The sequence below is a fragment of the Etheostoma cragini genome, chromosome 1 (assembly GCF_013103735.1).
Source record: "Etheostoma cragini isolate CJK2018 chromosome 1, CSU_Ecrag_1.0, whole genome shotgun sequence".
In the NCBI taxonomy this organism is placed as follows: domain Eukaryota; kingdom Metazoa; phylum Chordata; class Actinopteri; order Perciformes; family Percidae; genus Etheostoma; species Etheostoma cragini.
The window spans coordinates 9,410,030-9,429,631 of NC_048407.1; the positions used below are offsets into that span (position 1 = coordinate 9,410,030).

Sequence of the window (19,602 nt, forward strand, 5' to 3'; positions counted from 1 at the left end):
TGTTAACGAGCAGTTGGACAGGTGTACCTAATAAAGTGGCCGGTGAGTGTATATATATATATATATATATATATATATTTATATAGACCTTGCGTTTCATTAAGGTTGTAGAATTTTTCCACTACATTCAAACAGAAAACTCCTCCACTGGACATTGTGTGGGATTCTTTGTTTTCTTACACAATTCCTAAAAAAATCTTTGAAAATGTTATGATCTCCACTATATTTTAAAATCAAATGATATGGTTTAAAAAACAAACAATTGGCTGCACACATTTGAGTTTGTGATGACTGACACTGGTTGGTCAGTAAACTTAAGGGGTTAAAGGATTACATTTAGGAATAGGTGCAATAATCCATAACCTACTAGCAATCAACTGATTTTCCGTTTTTGAAGGGAAATAACACAAGACAAAAAGAGGTTTAAACCAAAAATATCATCCTGAAATCTACAGTCCATATTTGAGGAGATCCAATGCATAATCTCTGAGTTGGTCGTGCCCTACCACTGTGCTGGCCTCGGAGTCCTGGCTGGTGCTTCTTGTAAGGATTGGAGGCTCTGAACTCCTTCCAGACTCTGTGTCGCTCTTCTATAAATCCAAGGGGGAGAAAAAAGACAAGGGAATTCATTGATACACTTCATTAGTAGACATTAAAAAATGTCCTTCACACCATTAGCAGTTCAAAAACCAACACTAACAAAAGCTCCCTGTTGAAGGCTGAAAGGCAAAGTAAACATATAGCCATTTAAACCCAACAGTCACACTGAAGCTCAGTCTCAAACATGTCTTATTCTGTGTGCAACCTGCAGCCAGGGTTCAAAATAAGCAATATCCACAAGCCAAATGCTGGTGAAATATGCCAATGGTTGGTAGATTTGCGTCACTCACCTGCCAAAAAATCAAAAGTAATCTATTGAGTGGTTGGACCAATTTTGAAACTTGCTAGCAGCTCTGAGAATTTGATTGTAATATTATTTTTATGTTAGTTGTTTGCATCTCAAAATATAGTTATAAATACATAGAATTCTCTACTTGACAACACAGCAATCCTCCATGAACAAACCTGAGATCCAGATGTGACGCTGAGGCCACTATCAGCACTGATCTGGGATTTCTTCTCCTCTGCATCCATCACTTGGGGGCGCTGCTGCTTTGCTCCATCAGACCCTTAAGGACAAACCATGATTATCAGCATGTTTTCACAATTGGGTCTGCATTACCTTCTTGCCTTACTCTCGCCTTGCTCAAAGCCACCACAGCACAGCAACACTGATGCTACGCCCATCTTAAGTGCCAAAGCCTTCATTTAAACACTGCATTACACTCGTGACACAGCAAAGCAAACAGTAGAACACTACCTTGTTCATGTTTGTAAAGACTAAAGACTTTAAGCTGCCTCTAGCTAAAAGTACAGGGTGACTTTAACACATCTAATCTAAAGAGGTAAGAAAACGTTCATTAGAATGTTCTCACAACTTTCTGTACACAATACTTGTGCTTAACTGAGCAGTTACAGATTATGTTTTTTAAAGAGCAGACAAAGGAGTTACAAGCAGAGAGTGCCATACAGCTGGGAAAAAAGCTACAAATTAAAACAAAACTGCAACAGTGCGACATTAATTCTCAAGTCTATGTTGCAAATGCGCTCCAAGTTACAACAAAAACAACCAACAGACACAGGCAGTTAGGCATGCAGACATTCTGGTGGACGGTAAACGAGACATTTTCTGTTTCAAGTGCGATTTAGTACTTTATTTGTTGTCACCTCGGTAGATGCGAGAGGAGATGTTAGATAGAGAGGACATGGCTTCCTTGTTTTTCAGGTTTTTTTGGGACACTAAATTTTTTGCAAACCATTTTTAAAAAAAAGTTTAAATGGGCTAATACACCATTTACAGCAAGTCACTTGAAAATGTAAAAAAATAAAACAGTTAAAAAGTGTAGGAAAGGGCAGCAGGTATTCATTTCTTCTCGTCTTGAAGCATAGTGTGAAGTGGGGGGAAAAAACACACTGGAAAACAAAACGACATTGTTTGAGCTTAAGCCAATGACTATAACATATAATCTCCATATTTCTTTATGACAAGGACCCCAAAACATAAAATATTTTCTTTTAAATAGTATAGAATTAAATAATTTACCTGCCTAAACTGTGGACAGAGGGGGGGTGTAGAAGTAAAAAGAAAAAAACAACACATTTATCCAGTACGCATGTGTTGGTTTTTACAGTAGGTTCTGCATCTCACCTTGTGAGCTACAGCTATTAAGTAAACAAGACTGAGTTGTAGTTCCTACTGTAAAATGAGCACAAAAAGTAAAGAAATTTGTGTTCGGTAGATTATTTCTCTGTGGTAACAATGCTTTTTGGCAATAAATCTTACTGTTGGAACCGTTGGTTCGCGTTCAAATGGTGCCCCATTTGTAAGGAACATGCATCTTTAGGATGGGCGGCAGCGCCGAGTATGTGGGTTGTGCCCATGAAAAAATACCAAATCTTCTCTGCCAATGCCAAACAGGTTGTTTTGATGTTGCTATTGACACTTGTTTTGAGCTTCTGGCACCCCCAGGTGCTGCCAAACAAAACATGAAAATATATTTTTGGAATTAAAACAAGGGTGTAATTTCTCCCACCGCTATATTTGTGAGAAATTCTGTGACCCTTGTTTTTATATAGCAACACCACTAGGATACTAACTATACTGCAAATAAAATCCAGCGGCATGTGAGTATAGAGCTCGAACATCAGAGTATCTCCACTGAAATTACCCTGATCCACATCTGATTTGTAGTAGCTAATAAATCCAATCTTGATCTTATAATTTCAGATCGAGACTCTTGCCTATATTGTTTCTGTTATCCGTTCAGACATTTTTATTAGGAGCACTCCTCCCGGTTTATTTATTAATGAATAAAGACACTGGTGAGTTTGGAAATGTGGAAACAGGGGGGGGGTGGGAAAAGGTCAATGGGTAAACACCCCAATTGTTTTTTTTTTGGTGTGTGAAAAGTCTCTTACTCTGTGGTTTTTCCATAGCTTTTTGCTTATCCTGGTGCTTGCTCCACAATTCTACCCAAGATGCATTGCAAGCAAGGAGAGAAAGACAGAGAGAGAGTCAGAGAGCTGGTTGAAAAGGCATGTATGGTGGATGAGCATTAAAATCAAAACAAGAAAAACAAAATAGGCATTTGAGAATCTGTCATTGTTTAATGGAGGTGTTTTGTAATGTTTGCATGTAGCTGTGCTTTAATCTGGACACAATTAAAAAGAAGTGTTTTGTTGTCAAGTTGGAACCACTGTGTGAAACAGCTACTAAGGTAACATTACAACACACCCAGAGCTCCCGGCCCAAAGTCCTGGAGAGCCACACAGTGACGTCAGAATGAGCGTTGGCTCTGATCACAGGCCACAGGTTTCATCGACTGCATTTGTCTGGCTCTCCAGAACAAAGGTGAGAAAGCGAGGGATGTTTGATTCGGAAAAGAGCTTGGGATGAGGGTTGAGAGGCCGACTAGCCAGCAGGTGAAATGGAGCAGTTGCAGAAGCCGGGATGCAAGTCTCACAGCATACTGTAGAATTGAAGGTGCAACTTCTAACAGGAAGAAAAGGGGTGCGGGCAGGAGAGGCGTCAGGGTGGTTGACTGAAGTGTCCCCTGTATACAGACCCAGAGTCATTCTCGGAAATGTAAGTGCTTAAGAGATCATCAAGTCTTCTAAGTCAGTTGGTTCTTTGGCGACCAATAGATAATTTGTATCTTTTCTGGGACTGTATACTGGGGAGTGTTGCTTCCACCCTCCATGCTGAGAGCAAAACGGAGCTGCCATTTTCTACAGCACGTCTCGCAGAAACCTGCAGTAAAGGCACAGACGAGCACCGATTTTGACTATCGATGCACATACCTCTGGTTTCCCTTGTCCACTACTGCAGATTTAGGTAACAGAAGACCAAAACAAAGACATGCATTCAAGGTTGCGAAAAGGCAGACCACAGAAGTCCAGAGGGGAGGCAAACAGGGGCACAGATGTTTAAGGAGGGGGAGACAAACACACGCAGTCCAGGCTGGCACACAGGGAAATATTCCAGACACTTTTTAAGTATTCTTCATATATTTTAACTGGGGCCATATTCTGAACATAGATTTTCATTTGAAATAAAAAATTGTATTTTGTGAAATCATTACAAAAGACAGTGTATATGATAACAGGAATAAATCTTCACAACATTTTTTTTTTGGACACCTTATTCCGTGACTATCACCAGTGTTTCAGGTCAAAGTGTATGGAATATTTAACACCTGTAAGAATCTGTCAGGGACAAGTGAAGGGATCATACTTTTAAAGGGTTGGAGGAGGGGTGGGAGACTGGTATAAAGGTAGGTGAGCTTGTAGGGGACAGGGATAGGGGATCTCACAATGCACATGCAACCGGTGCTGGAGTGGCGTACACACCAATCGAGGCAATAAAGTTTTCCTCGTTCAGACTTCGGGTATCAAAATGGCGGGCTCCTTTGCCCGTTGTGTGGTGTGGCAGCTGCAGGTGAGGAACATTCAGGAGGGCCTGAGGTCTGGCAGTCTCCATACGACCAGAAGGACTCTCTTTACTCCCGGGGCTGCCAGCACTGTCTGTGGGGCTTCGCTTGCGTTTTTCTGGGTCTACCAATTTACCAAAATGAAGGGGCCAAAGACAGAGTTCATCAACATTACAGAAAGGAAAAAATATGCGGAGGTTTAAACTGGGAGAGGATTCATTCCTTATTAGACAAAGAAGAAAAAAACATTGATGATATCTAATCTACCGTTACTGTTTTAGTGAATCAACGTCTAGCGTGCAGCTTAAAGCTTAATAGAAACACAGTGCAAAAACGTGGACAAGTGTTAGTAGCACAGGCCAGCTGATGTTACACATTTCTTAGCAGAGCAGGTCTTCAAAAGTTTGAAATAAATCTTTCACACAAACCAGCATTAAATTGTTGCATTGTGCTAACCTGTGTATGGAACGTACCTTTGGTTTGATAATGTGTGCGTGCTATTTCCAGTAAGCTGAAGACACTGGCCATTCCTCCGATGCCTGCATTAGTGTAAGAATGCTCCAGACTGGAAACTGTGCATTTTAAGATGTCCAGCATGCCTTTATATACCTTTCTGCTCACCTCCTAGAAATCAAACACAGCAACGAGGTTCATAATGATTTTAACAAGACAACAACAACAACAATTGTGACATTGGGCCATATATGGTAGCAGCTGTTGCCGTTGTCCTGCTACACGTCCTGCGATGCCCCGTTACATCCTGCTACGCTCTGCCTTGTAATTCTGAGCATAAACTAATACTATTTTTAGTCACTGTTCCATTATCTTTTAGTGTGACTGTTATCGCCACTCTTCATTTCAACCCCAACCGGCCGTCAGACACCGCCTACCAAGAGCCCGGGTCTGACCCAGGTTTCTTCCTAAAGGGAGTTTTTCCTCACCACTGTCACACTGTTGCTTGCTCTGGAGGTAACTACTAGACCTTTTGGGTCCTTGTAAATTACAAGGACCCAAAAGACCTACTCTATCTGTAAAGTGTCTCGAGATAACTCTTGCTTTGATTTGATACTATAAATAAAATTGAATTGAAAATTGAAATAAAAGAAGAAAAAGTTGGCATTACATTTTCTTGAATTAAGTTTTTCTTCATAGTCAAAGGGAAGTTTTTGCAGTAGATTCACTGGACTTTGACCAACAGTGTTGTTAACTTTATTTATCGAGTAATCTATATCGACACCGTTTCACTTCCGGGATTGCTCCGTTGCCGCCAGAAATTTTGCCATCACCTTATTTTGGCCGGATATCGTGTCACCTTCCGATTTCTTTGTATTAGCATTGTCAACCCCAGTAGATTTATGAGGCATAGTCCTCATAAATCTAACTGCTCCTCAGATCTCTGCAGGGTAAATGCAGAAAGCTATCTGTCCAACCTGGGTTCTTTTTCTTTTTTAAATATGTTAATTACATTTTCCGATGTAAACACAGAAAAGAAAACAACAACATGGCCACAACAAGAACAAATCTCTGACAACCTGTTATGTGATATACACAGCACAATACACTCAAGAGAAAATCGTCTCCCTACCTTAAACCATGACTGTATAACTGGGGAGACATGGGATCTAAGTATATGTACGTACAGCTACATGCACATTAACACACTGACATAAGGAAATGCTCAGACCCCCTTACAGCTGACAGTGATGTCGGAAATACATTTCTGGAAAGAAAGAAGTGTAATAAAGAAAATAATATCCAACCTTATGACAACAAAAAACATCAGTAAGCCAGTTTTCCTCATTGCCATCTATCATCCCTTTTAATACAATAGTTGTAAGTCTTTTACCAGCATATTTAAAGAAAGGTCCAGATACTAAAGAAATCCTCCACCCTACATTTGAATCTGTATGTTAGATATTCCAATGGCAGTTAGTCAAATATCACTTTGTGCCAACCCCCGATTGTAGGTGGTGCATTATTAATCCATCTGAGAAATATATTTTTGCAAGCAGCAAATGTGAGAATACAGAGGAGCCTTCTTTGAAGTGATCCTTTAATGTGAGGACTGGGCAAGCCAAGAGGCAGAACCTGAGGATCAGCATTCAGCTGGACATTAAAAATCAAATTCAGTTTACTGACAATTTTATCTCTGTACTCCTCAACATGGATACATGTCTAAATACAATGCCTATAGCTTCCCACCTCTACTTGACATTTGGAACACGTTTCAGACCAACTTGGGTTCATCTTACGTCTGAGCTGTGGTGTGACCTGCAAGCGATGCAATACTCTAAATTGAGTCTCTCTGGTTCTGTAACATGTGGAAATCTCTCGAGCTTACAGCCATATTTCCAACCATGTTGATTCAGCTATTGTGAGATTGAGATCAGCATTCCATTTGCAACAAAGATATTCTAAGTTCATACTGCTAGCAGAGTTGAGCTCAGCATACCCCCGACTGAGAACTGCTTTCTTGTCTCTACCAAGAAGTAAACGTTCCATCTGTGAAGCCTAAAAGTCAAAGTCATATCTGCCTTGGTTCTGAATGAAGTTGCAAATTTGCAGATTCCTTGAAGAAATGGTTTTTCAGGAGGACATATTTCTGTCCACCCTGAACGATGTTATTGCACTCCCCACTCTTAGTTTTCCTAGAGTCCAAGGCAAATAAAAAAAACTTGAGAGGCCATTACCTGCATTCAGAGATTCCAGATCTAACCACACATAATCTGGGTCACCATTAATCCACTCAGTTATGTATCGAAGCTGTGCAGGCAGCTGATAGAGCCTAATATTTGGGACGGCTAAGCCTCCCTGATCCAGAGACATATGCAACTTAGCCATTTTTAGTTGTGGTTTCTTTCTGTTCCAAATAAATGAGCTGATCCTGCCATTTACCCTTTTAACTGTGTTATTATTAAACAAAACAGGGACCATTTCAAAAGGATAAAATTGTAAAATATTCATTTTGATTAACGCAATTCTACCCATCGTTGACAGTAGAAGAGAGATCCATCTCACCAAGTCATCACATGTACGCTTTAAGAGCGGTTCAAAGTAGGCCTTGTACATTGCTTCTAAAGATGGGGTGTTGGAAATTCCAAGATAAGTGAAGCCTGTGGGTGACCATTTAAACGAACAAGAGATGGGCCGAAGAGAGCTGCCTCGCGCCATGACTTCAGACTTAGAAAAATTGCAGGGAAAATTAGCAAATGCAGCAACCGCGCATTGGCCAATGCACGTAAAATTGCAAATCTCGTCCGGCCAATAAATCTGTGTGTGTGTATGTGCGTGTGTCACACTGTATATGATGTATGGCAAAGTGTTTGGCTTGATTAAAAATTATAATAAAACTAGGTAACTAACAAACTAAAGCCCTGATATGAATAATTCAAATTTGCTGGAAAAAATAAAAACTTCACTGGAGATAAACTAATATCAAAGAAGCATTCTACTTCTACTATAGAAAAATAAAAATGCTTACAATAATCACAGACTAAAGTGGTCCAAATGTATCATTCTGGCTTTTGTTCCTGTGGCATTGTTGTTAATATCAATAATGATATCTTGTTAGTATCATGCATTGTGCCAACAGTGGGAAGGGCAAAAACAAGAGTCTCACCACATCACGTATGATCTCCTGTCTGGCGTCTTCCTCTGACTGGATGGCTCGGTTCAGCTTACTCAGCACAAACACACGAAGCTGCTCGTTCTCCAACAGACGGCGCACTTTTTTCATGTTGAGCCATCCGACTCCCTGACCTTCCAGAACACTCTGCACCACTTCCTTCAAGAACTGCTGGTTCTCACTGAATCAAAACACAGTTTCAGTCATATTCAACAGATGTAGCATAATACAATGAAATATATGTTTCGACAATATGCTCTTATCTTGTTGCAAGGCAGAAGTTTTTACCTATTAAAAATTAAATTAAATTAATTACCTTGTGTTGTTGACTCGGCCCTGAGGAGAGGGCGATTCTCTCTTCACTGTTGGACTGTGCTTGATTACTGAAGACTTCTGGTCTACAAGTGCTCGTGGTGCACGAGCGCCTGGAACAAGTACCAAAACAATGAGGTTTCTCAACATCACAGAGCGAGAAATCCAAAATAACAAAACAAAAACTGTAAACTCCTAGGTCACCAGACAGTTAAGCACTCAGGAGTGGGCTGGACACACACAAAGGCATTTGCTCACCAGGAACTGTAAGCCAGGAAAGGAAACGACTTCAAAAACTATTTTCTTTTAGGCTACCACATCAAATAGAAAAGAAAGCAGTTTACATCACTGTGTGTGGAGGACAACCACACCTGCAATCTACTGAAGGTTATCTACTGCTGATCAGACAAAAACAAATTACTAGACCTGCTCGAGTCTATTATTACAAAAAGAGAGGTGAAGGACAAATCAAACAGGGACATGGCACACACAAACCAACAAACACACACACACACACACACACACACACACACACACACACACACACACACACGCACTAAATGACTGTGGTGTGGTGGTGGCATCACACATTAGCAGCATAAAGATGTGAGGTCATGGAGGATAGTGTGTAAAGCAACTACATCGCTATGATCATGCATGAAAGAAAATAAAGAGAAGAGTGGATGCAAGGAAAATTAGTTACACTACACTCACAAGATGCTTGGCATCTGCGTTTGGCCCATTTGTCGGGGTTGGGTCAATCATTTTAGAATTATATTGTAGTATTTTTATTAACGAGGCTCAAAACATTTAGGCAAATCTATCTTATTCTACTGACTCAAACAAAGGCATTTGAGACTTGACCCAGCCTCAGTCCAAACCACTGCAGCATTCAAAGAAGCTGCTCATTAATGAGCGTCACATCTTGTCGTTGAGGTCTCTGTTTGTGTCAGAGACCGACGTAAAATGCTCAAACTGCTATTAATAACCTCAAAGAAGTTGCAAATTCTGTCATCTTACGACAAAAAAAATGATTTCCTTGATGTTAATGTTTTCATTCTACTTAAAGCCTGGGAGACAATGTGCATTTATATTAATCATGTAGAGGTTATGTTAATTCACACAGGATCTCTCTCTCTCTCTCTCTCTCTCTCTCTCTACCCAGCATAACATAAAAACTTGAAAGACCCTCTCTAGAAACTGTCCCTTCTGGGCTACTGTAGAAACAAAGCGGTGCAACCTGCCGGGCTCCATGAAAGAGGGCCTGCTACCTATGTAGATTTGTATAATAGATATGTACGGGCATTCTAAGATAACAATTGTTAGTTTCAAGTGATTATACACTAAAAAAAACACACACATATTTTCCATTTCAGCCAACTAAATCAAACACACTGCTCCTTTAGGGTTGAGTCAATCCAGATTATTGGAGTACAGTAATCCACAGCTCTACTTCTCTACACTGTGACGAGTGCATTTAGTGAGTGTGTTCTGAGCTAAAGAAGGACCAAAATACAAAGACAACAAAGAGAATGTCTTCATTTTGTTACGTGCTTATTGTGTTTCTAAGGCATGAAAGGATGGGGGAGGAGCAGAGGACAGAAAGCTTTCAGATCCGACATCTGTCATTACAGGCTGCTTTATTGTCAGTTTATGTGACAGCAGGGATCTATTATTTATTATTGTTGCTGGAGTGTCATGGTGACAAAAAAAAAAGAGGCTTTACGCCCAATACCAGCACTTCAATTGCACAAGCAGACTTTTTCCAGCATCTTTTTTGTTTGAAAACCAATGAAGCATAGCTGTTTGAGAATAAATCATAAAGTGATTACAATAGCAGCCACACATGAAATCCAAAGGCATTTTATGAGAAAGATAAACATCCCTGAAGGAAGAGGGTTATGGGTTTTGTACCATTACGTGGCCAGACATATCTGAGACTAAATGGAAAGGTTTGTTTAAAACAAACAGTAGTAGCTCCACTGGAGCCTCTGCTGAAGGCTTTCATCAATATATTTTCATTCAGGCTAGAAGAGCCCAGCGGTTTATTAATCGACGATACTTTGAGGCTGAAGTTTTTTTCCTTTAATGGTCCATGACCCTAGGGGTCAAATTGTTTGATGACCTGGGTAAAAATGGAGAGACAGTGCGACAGTCACCCAAGTGTCTGACTCACAATATACACAGTCATTCACAGTCAGACATATGATTGATAAAATACTTCAAAAGAAATATCCCTTATCAATTGTATAGGGAGATTTGGGAAACATTACTGTACATGACCAGAATTCTTCCTCTTTTCATCCCATCCCTTTCATCTAGGATTGTCTGTGAAACCAAATAGCTGTTATTTGTTACTTATATTTAAGGTCTCTTCTGGGTTAAAACCTACACATTTCTGTTTTTGAGTATCGTTCCCTCTGCACACATTCTATAGAGCATACTGACACAACATGTTTGGGCAACTTGATGGATAGGAAACCATTTACATGGAAACACAAACCTTTTTGTCCCGCACGTTCAAAGTAAGAAAAACCTGAAAAGCCTTTAGGGGGGCAGCCTCAGTAAATTAAGTGTTATAATGTGAGCCAAAGGTAGTTTTTCTACCGATTAAGATTTCATGATGGGATTCTCAGCATTTATTATAAAACAATGGCCTTGCTGCAGATGGCCAGAGGTATAAAAATAAATAAATAATAAATAATAAAATACTGGTGTGCTGCCATAACAGACGAGGACTGGAGAACTCTATGTTTAGTTTGTTTGTTTAAAAAGGGTTTTTGATATGATTAGCTACACAGTGACTGGTTTAGGATGTCAAAATACTCCATTAGACAATTTAGCCCACGGCTCTAAAACTTTTGAAAACAAGTGTCACACTGTTGCTTGCTCTGGAGGGAACTACTAGAACTGTTGGGTCCTTGTAAATTATGGAGTGTGGTCTAAACCTACTCTATCTGTAAAGTGTCTTGAGATAACTCTTGTTATGAATTGACACTATAAATAACATTGAAAAATTGTAATTGAAATTTATTATTATTTAACTTTTTGTTCATTACCAAAAAGTATGTAAAAACAACCGTCTTTCATTAAACCTAGTGGTAGGGTGTAGCATGGGCCAATAAAGAACCCATTGCATTTTGGAGAGGATTTGAATTACGGGTTAGATAAACAAATTATTTTGTACTCAACATTGCCAGAACAGGGCATGGCCTTTCATGTGCGTAGCCTGTTTTCCTGGTCCTGTGTTTAGGTGCATCAATTGAGGTCTGCTTTTTATTCATCAATTGATTGATTGTACATTCTGTTTTTAAATGTATTTGCTAGGTGGGCTCCTGAGCTACAGTAATGTCATCTTGGAACATGTGACTGTGTTTGGTGCTTTTGAGCACATGTTATGAACAGCTGCAGCCCCCTCCCTCTGACATCTCTCTATAAGTGCATGTATACACTGGGGAGAACAAGTATTTGATACACTGCAGATTCTTCAGGTTTTCCTACTTACAAAGAATGTAGAGGTCTGTAATTTTTATCATAGTTAAGGAATCTTAAACACAAATCCAGAAAATCACACTGTATGATTTTTAAATAATGAATTTGCATTTTATTGCAAGACATAAGTATTTGATGCATCAGACCACCAAGCTGCTTGCCCATTGTCCTGTAGCCCATCCCAGCCTTATGCAGGTCTACAATTTTTTCCCTGATGTCCTTACACAGCTCTCTGGTCTTGGCCATTGTGGAGAGGTTGGAGTCTGTTTAATTGAATGTGTGGACAGGTGTCTTTTATGGTAACAACATTACAAACAGGGGCAGTAATACAGGTAATGAGTGGAGAACAGGAGGGCGTCTTAAAGAAAAACTAACAGGTCTGTGAGAGCCACAATTCTTACTGGTTGGTAGGTGATCAAATACTTATGTCATAAAATAAAATGCAAATTAATTATTTAAAAATCATATAATGTGATTTTCTGGATTTTGTTTTAGATTCCGTCTCTTACAGTTGAAGTGTACCTATTCTAAAAATTACAGACCTCTACATACTTTGTTAGTAGGAAAACATGAAAAATTGGCAGTGGATCAAAAACTTGTACTCCCCACCTCAAGTCCTGAGCATGGGTGTGTATTTCAGGCTTGTGTGTAATGTGTATTCTAACAGAGTGAAAACATTTGTAACTTGGGATTAATAATGTATAAAACAAAAGAAAATGTAATTATTGTTGCATTATTTCTTTCATTTCTCTTTGTTGTGGGCCATCTGACTGGCTTCATCTCTATGGGTTAATAAACTAAGGTATCTATGCATCCATCCATCAATCCAGGGACAAATCAATACATTCATGTTTTACTAAACAAAAATAATACGGTTCAATCCATTTTTGAAATATTACAAAATTGTTTCAGTACTGTTGTAATTATACCAACAACACTCTAAAGCCTCAAGATCTGACAAATATTGACAGCCTGTTCCCCCCCCCCCCCCCACCCAACCCCGCCGGGAAACTCCTAGGAAAGGCAATAAACGCTTTGAAACATTGTACCTTATCTATGAAGTCTGGAGTGTTCAATCTAAACATCAGTAAAATCGGTTTTGTCATGACAAACATCCAGATAACCAGTTCCTTGTCTGAAATAGTCTGAATAGAGTTGGGCCGCAAATAACGATTATTTTCATAGTCGATTAATCTCTTAAACTCTTTTTTTCCCAATTAATCGATTAGTTGTTTGGTCTTTAAAATATAAAGAAATTGTAAAAAATGTGGATCAGTGTTTCCCGAACGCCCAAGATGACATCCTCAAATGTCTTCTTTTGTCCACAACTCAACAATATTAAGTTTACTTTCACAGAGGAGAGAAGAAACTAGAACATATTCACATTTAACAAACTGGAATCAAAGAATTTTTACTTTTGTCTTTAAAAAAATGCACTCAAACTGTCTAATCGACTATCAAAATAGTTGGCGATTAATTTAAAAGGTGACAACTAATCGATTAATTGTTGCAGCTCTAGAATATAGTTCACTGATATTGGAATACAATTTTCACCAGTTAGGTTTAACATTTGCATATTTTTACTGTAGTCACTGCTCATTGTGAAAAGCACAATTACAGCATGATTGGCCCCAACCCCACTTGCACTCAGGGAGTGTATAAAGGACAAGAAAAACAATGAGAAACAATGGATGTGGGTAGATTAGCTAATATTCTATTCTTATACTGTATCTGCAGCAGCCAGATCTCTGCTTCATTTGCTTCCCTGTGGTTATTTGTTATATAATGTATTGTTTAACTTTTCCCGGTGATTACTGATGTTAGATCTAGGTATATTTAAGCAAGTTCTTTTGAACTTTCTTGTGATAAGGCTAGTTCAATAAATAAAGTTAAAACATAGTATGGAGTGAAACAATAGTTAGTCTGAGGAAGGGGAACAGTCACTGTGGATGTTGGTGTGAAAAAACAACACTCAATGCTCCACTGGATCTTTAAAGACACACATGGTGACTGAAATGAGCATAGATAGAGGGATGCCGGGAGATGTGGTTGACTGGCTTGGAGAAGCATGCAGGTCACTCGATTAAAAGGGCATAACCCACCTTCTCCGCTCCCCGGGCCGGCCTCTGTAATTATCTCCATTAGAGAATTTAGCCCAAATACTGCACACAAAACCCAGAATTAGTGCCGTGAAAAAAATTGGACAGAGAGAGGGACACCGGCCCAGACACAACCAGTCTGAACATCAACCCATAACACAACAGACATGCTTAACGTGGCGCCAAAACAAAGAAAGAATAAAGTAAAAGAGAAAAGGGCAGACAGAACAGAGAAAACGACAATGTGCACTGATGATGGTGTCAACCCAAGTGTTCAATAAGATGATAATGCCATGGGTTTGGCAACACATTCAACATTTACAGTGCCAAGTAGGAGCTGTGTTAAGCTTATACTTTGTTGTACTGTACATACATCAGTGGCCTGAACCATGTGACTAATAATGAACAGTCCAGTTCAACAATGAAAATGAAAATGTAAATCTAGAGCAATGGACAGAGTTATTTCTTTAGAATGTGTGCATGATGCAAGGTAGGAATCTTGTTTTGAGCAAAATAACACAAAGATCATGATATACAGTAAAATATTCCATAAGAAAACCTGAGATTGTCAAAGCTGCATCAATGTTTTTTTTTTTAAATAGTGAGTGACCTCAAAAAGGGAAGGAAACACGCAACAATGGGAGCAACCACACAAGCAAGCAAGGATTAAACATATGAGAGTCGGGAGGCATTGGGACATAAACTGATTCACTGAGGACAGATCTTTCTGTGACCGTCACTCAAAGACACTGAAACATTAATTAGGTATGCAGTGTTTAAAGGACTAAACATCCTTCATGTAGTGCAGATGCCACACCACTAACAGCTTGCAGTGACAGAAGAAATCTTTTGACTAGAGCCCCAAAGATTAATCAATTAGATGTCAACTATTAATTTAATTTGCAACTATTTCAATAATTGATTAAATCGGTTTGAGTCATTTTTATGAAAAAAAGAAAAGCATTCTCCAATTTCAGCTTTTTAATTGGGAAAAATGTCTAGTTTCTTCATTCTTCTATGGCAGTAAACTGAGTCTTTGAGTTGTGGAAAAAAGACGAAATTTGAGAACGTCATGTCAGACTTAGAAAACACTGATCAACATGTTTCACCACTTTCAAAAAGCTTTAGGCCGAACAACTAATCGAATAATCAAGAAAATAACATCCGATTAATTGACAACGAAAATAATTTGTAGTTGCTGCCCAACTTTTGACTATTAATGTGTGCATCACAACGCATCGAAAAGACTCCCACCAGTCACACAGAGTGGTAGGGCAAAGGAACAGAGGGAAAGGCATAGAGGTACATGAATGACATCAAAGGTGTATCTTCTATCTTAGTCCAATGCTGAGAAACAGGTTGTAAGATAGGTATATATAAGTCAGTTCAAGGATAGAGAAATGCCTAGTTAGGGGGCTAAAACAAACTACCACACCAGACATAACATACCCGGGCTGTCGGGGTCATCTGAACGACAAAGACAAAACACATCATAATCAAAAGGAACAGAACATTTCTATGGCAGCTATTCCACATGGAGTGGAGCTATTGAGTTAGATTCTCATGCTTCTACCATGCTGTTTTTTTTCTCTCGGTCAAAATGAAAATCCAGCCTAAACAGAATTTATAGTGGCCTCTTAAACTTAAAAAATAAATAAAAAAATGAATATATACTGTATATTATTAACTGTTTTATCAAGTGCAATTTCAGTCCCTGAAACAGTTAAGACTTTAAATAATAGCTGAATTTGAGCATCAGATGGGACTTTGATTGGATTCATTTTGTTACGTTTAGGTCTTCATTAATGTGTAACTGCAGTCAAGCTGACATCTGTGAAGTTGTTTTGGATTGCTTCCTCTTTATCTGTTTGCATGGGAAAAAAACCTGGCTTGCCGTGTGTATCTGCTTCCAAACGCTACATGGGCGTTCATTTGTACCTATGTACTACTCAAAAAATGCTTAATCTGAACACATTCTACGCTATCAGATAATGGTATAGTAGAATATGGCCAAGACATGGCCAAGACAAGGATTTGCTCATCAAAACAACAACAAACAGTCCAAAAACATGGCAACGCTATGTCTGTTTTTTAGTGGATTTTCCGGTTACGAGAGAAAAACATTGTTTGATACATCCTCAATATTCTCCTATAAAATAGTGCCATATCCATTTGGCAATCCAGGGGGAAAAAGTCAGGCTGTAAAAACAGATTTGCAAACCTGCTTGTTCCATTTCCTCCTCAACATCAAAATTGAAATATTCTTTTACCCCAAAAAGTAATTTCGAAACAAAAATGGAAATAAAAAAAGAGAAGGAAAGACAATACATTAATTAAATAAGAATACTAAAGATACACTACATACTCATCAAATGCTTATCTGTCTGTAAATTAGTTATGTTTTTTTAAAAGGTGACCAATGCTGGCCGTAAATGTGTCTAGGATTATTTTTTTTATTTGAATTGTATGTAAAAGTATATTAAATGAGAGGATTCAAATCATTGTATAAGTGCAATCCAAATTAATTTGATAAAATGGCAATAAGAAATATCCTAATACAAAGGTACCTGACTGCTAACATGAAGCCAAAATGACTCTCTCCCTAATGTACTGTACCTGTATGTCCTGGACAATGTTATCATAATGTTTCTTTTTAGCCTTAAAACCACACTGAATAACATGGACAGACAATAAGACAAAAAACCTAAACGTCATAATTAGTTGAACATCTGTAAAAGTGGACAAGTTAGCTGTGTTTCCCTACCTTTAAGACTGGGGAAAGGCGTTTTCTCCCTCGCTGCCTTGTTGGGAAGAGCAAGATTTGACAGACTGAAACTGGTACCGTGGTTCTTGTAAAGATTGCCTGTAATCAGAAATCAGGAATAGAATTTAGATGATCATGCAAAACCTAGGGTATTATAATTACTATTATCCACCCTCCACATCAATATTGAACAATCAGATGTTTACTCTCATTTAAACAGTGCCTAATCAGCCTTTGTTAACAAGAGGCAACTGTTACAAAATACATTGTTAAATCAACCAATAGTGATTTTGTAAATATCTACAATGAAAACTCGTCATCGTTCAAGAAGACATGACATAGCTGGATTTTTTCCCCACTGGGGGCTGTGGATACAAGCTCTGAACATACCACATATTAAGAACAACTTTAGCAGTCATTTGAATTCATGTCCTCAAGGCACTTAGGGGCTATACGTAGTTTTGGCAATTTCTTTGCTTTCTGTTATCTAGTTTTCCTATAGAGTTCCCCCTACAGCGTCGGAATAGATATTTGGCAGCTCCAAGGTTTACTTGTGACTGAGTCCCGGCTCAGTCAATCCTCCGTTTCCTCTTTTGCTGTTCCTCCAACAATGCAACCCTTCATGCTGTTTGGTGCTGAGCAGGTAGCATACACAGATTTTTTTTTTTTTTACTTTTTTGGGTGAAAAAACAGTAGCCAGCAGCAGCCGTAAACAGAGCATAAACAGAGCAATAAGAGGGGGGAGTGTGTTGTTGAGAGACAAATGCATGTCAAGGCAACATCATGTTCACTTTCATGTAGGCAACTACACCCACTGTGCACTGGATTTGAATGCATTTGTGAATTTGTGAGGGGGAGTATTCAAGCTTAAGCTGGGTGTTAAGTCTTGAAGAATGGGTAAACTGGGTTTGACAAGTACTATTGGGTTTGGTGCTTTAATTCAACATCGCCAACAGAAATCAGCCCACGCTCAATGTTTTACAAGCTTGACTAAGCTGAAAGGAAACCAAATGAAATTCAAATATTCTTACTGGCAAAGGACATGAGTCCTCCAAATCCATCATTGCTGCTGTTGGAAATGGTGGAGTTTGGCGAGCTGTTGCGGGAGTCTACCTCCCCATCAGACTCTCCTGGAAGCCTCAGGCTACTGGGACGCAAAGGACGCTGTGCCCTAAATGAAAGGACCAATAGACATTACAGTGCATCATAGACTTAGAGACCTATACATAAAATAAGGGAAACTCTCAAGCATTCACACCACATTACAACATCACACCGCCACAGATTCAAGACCACCATGAAAGGAGAGGGTAATTGGACATGCTGGGTTTTGATAGAGTACATTGCATGGTGGGTCAGAGGGCCCATTTGAATGATGATAATGCATTCATTCAAGTGATGAACAAGTTGAACACACTTGTTGCCATTGAGGTTCTGGTTGAATCGAGGGGTGTATGACTCCACGTGCTCTTCTGCATCAGGGTCATCCTCTGAGGGAAAGCCATACTGAGGCTCAAAGTATGGGTTGTCATACTCTTGCTTTTTGATGGCTTGGTCGGCCAGGCCAGCGTCAGCTGGAGGTCTGAGGAATGGCTGAGTGCCCAATGCGGAGACAGGGATCTGTAAAGCAGCCCCTGCTGATGCGTTGAGGTCAGGTGTCTCCCCCTGCTCCTGGAAAAATGAGCAGATAGATTAATAGGAATTATGGATGATTAAATATCCTTTTTAATTAATTTTAATACAGATAAGATAATTCTGCATTCCACTAGTTTTGCCATATTCACTCTTGAAAAATGTACAGCTCATGTTAAACGCTGTATCTACAAAAAAAATGAATGACTAAATAAAGCCTTATCCAAATTAGTCATCAAACAGGAGGCATTTAGGGCGCTTTCACACCTACAGTTTGCAATTTGGTGGTGAAGTTGCAACATTGTTGCATTTTTTATTTAGTTTGAATAACTTTCACACTGCAGTTTTTCAAACGCACCAATCATTGAAAACAAATGTGATACAGACAAAACAGTCATATGTCTAATTAAGAGAATGTCCTAGTGAAACACACCGACACTTCTGGTCTCAGAAATAATGCAGCAACACCAAATGTATAACGTCTTGGGCTTTCCGTTTAAGAGTTTTTAATATTTTAGAAGAAGGTGACCAATATGAGCAGCTGACTGACAGCAAGTGAAGGAGAGGGAGGTTATGATGTGTTGTCACCAGAGGTGGGTAGTAACGAGTTACATTTACTCCGTTACATTTACTTTAGTAAGTTTTTGAAAAAATGTACTTCTAGGAGTAGTTTTAAATCACTATACTATTCTACGCGTCATCATTTTTACCCGATCGTACGTCTAATTTTAATGTTTTATTTTGACAGAGAGAGAGAGAGTCTTCCGCTAAAGGCTCTGCCCCGTGACTGTGTTTCACCAATCAAACGTTGTTGTGCAGTCACGTGACCATGCTCGATCTCAGCGGCGGGACAGGTTAGCTTTACAGTCGTAGCAAATCAAAGATGTCAGAATCAACCGTCACCAAGACGACGCAGACCAGGCCCCCCCGGCCTCAAAGTGAAAGCATGGTTACCTAAAGAAAAGTGCGAGACAGCAGCTACATTGTGCGGCGTCTTCTGTGTCAACCAAAACAAACGAACATGTCAGCATTCAAAAACTCAACATCTTACTTGAGGAAACGAGGATTGACAGACAGCAAACTTGGCCGCAGTCTATTTCTGCGATAGAAAGACTGCAAGATGCTACAGTGCTCTGCTGCATCGCAGAT

At 39.2% G+C, this 19,602-nt stretch overlaps 1 protein-coding gene across 35 annotated transcripts in view; it reads right to left on the reverse strand.

Moving 5' to 3' along the window:
* The window catches only part of madd (MAP-kinase activating death domain), a 57,920-nt gene that overhangs the window by 17,128 nt on the left and 21,190 nt on the right, over nt 1-19,602 (reverse strand). For 12 of the 35 annotated variants that reach the window (XM_034871763.1, XM_034871753.1, XM_034871996.1 and 9 more), the window contains 12 exons: nt 18,239-18,492; nt 17,853-17,992; nt 16,822-16,920; nt 16,279-16,320; nt 14,061-14,120; nt 8,471-8,579; nt 8,149-8,335; nt 5,003-5,153; nt 4,450-4,653; nt 3,019-3,069; nt 1,066-1,169; nt 507-590 (listed from right to left, as the gene is read on the reverse strand). In XM_034871763.1, the coding sequence (XP_034727654.1) occupies nt 507-590; nt 1,066-1,169; nt 3,019-3,069; nt 4,450-4,653; nt 5,003-5,153; nt 8,149-8,335; nt 8,471-8,579; nt 14,061-14,120; nt 16,279-16,320; nt 16,822-16,920; nt 17,853-17,992; nt 18,239-18,492 (1,485 nt within the window). Of the gene's footprint in view, nt 1-506; nt 591-1,065; nt 1,170-3,018; nt 3,070-4,449; nt 4,654-5,002; nt 5,154-8,148; nt 8,336-8,470; nt 8,580-14,060; nt 14,121-15,506; nt 15,525-16,278; nt 16,321-16,821; nt 16,921-17,852; nt 17,993-18,238; nt 18,493-19,602 lie in introns of all 35 variants that reach the window. The other 23 variants (XM_034871862.1, XM_034872004.1, XM_034871976.1 and 20 more) reach the window with 10 other exon arrangements.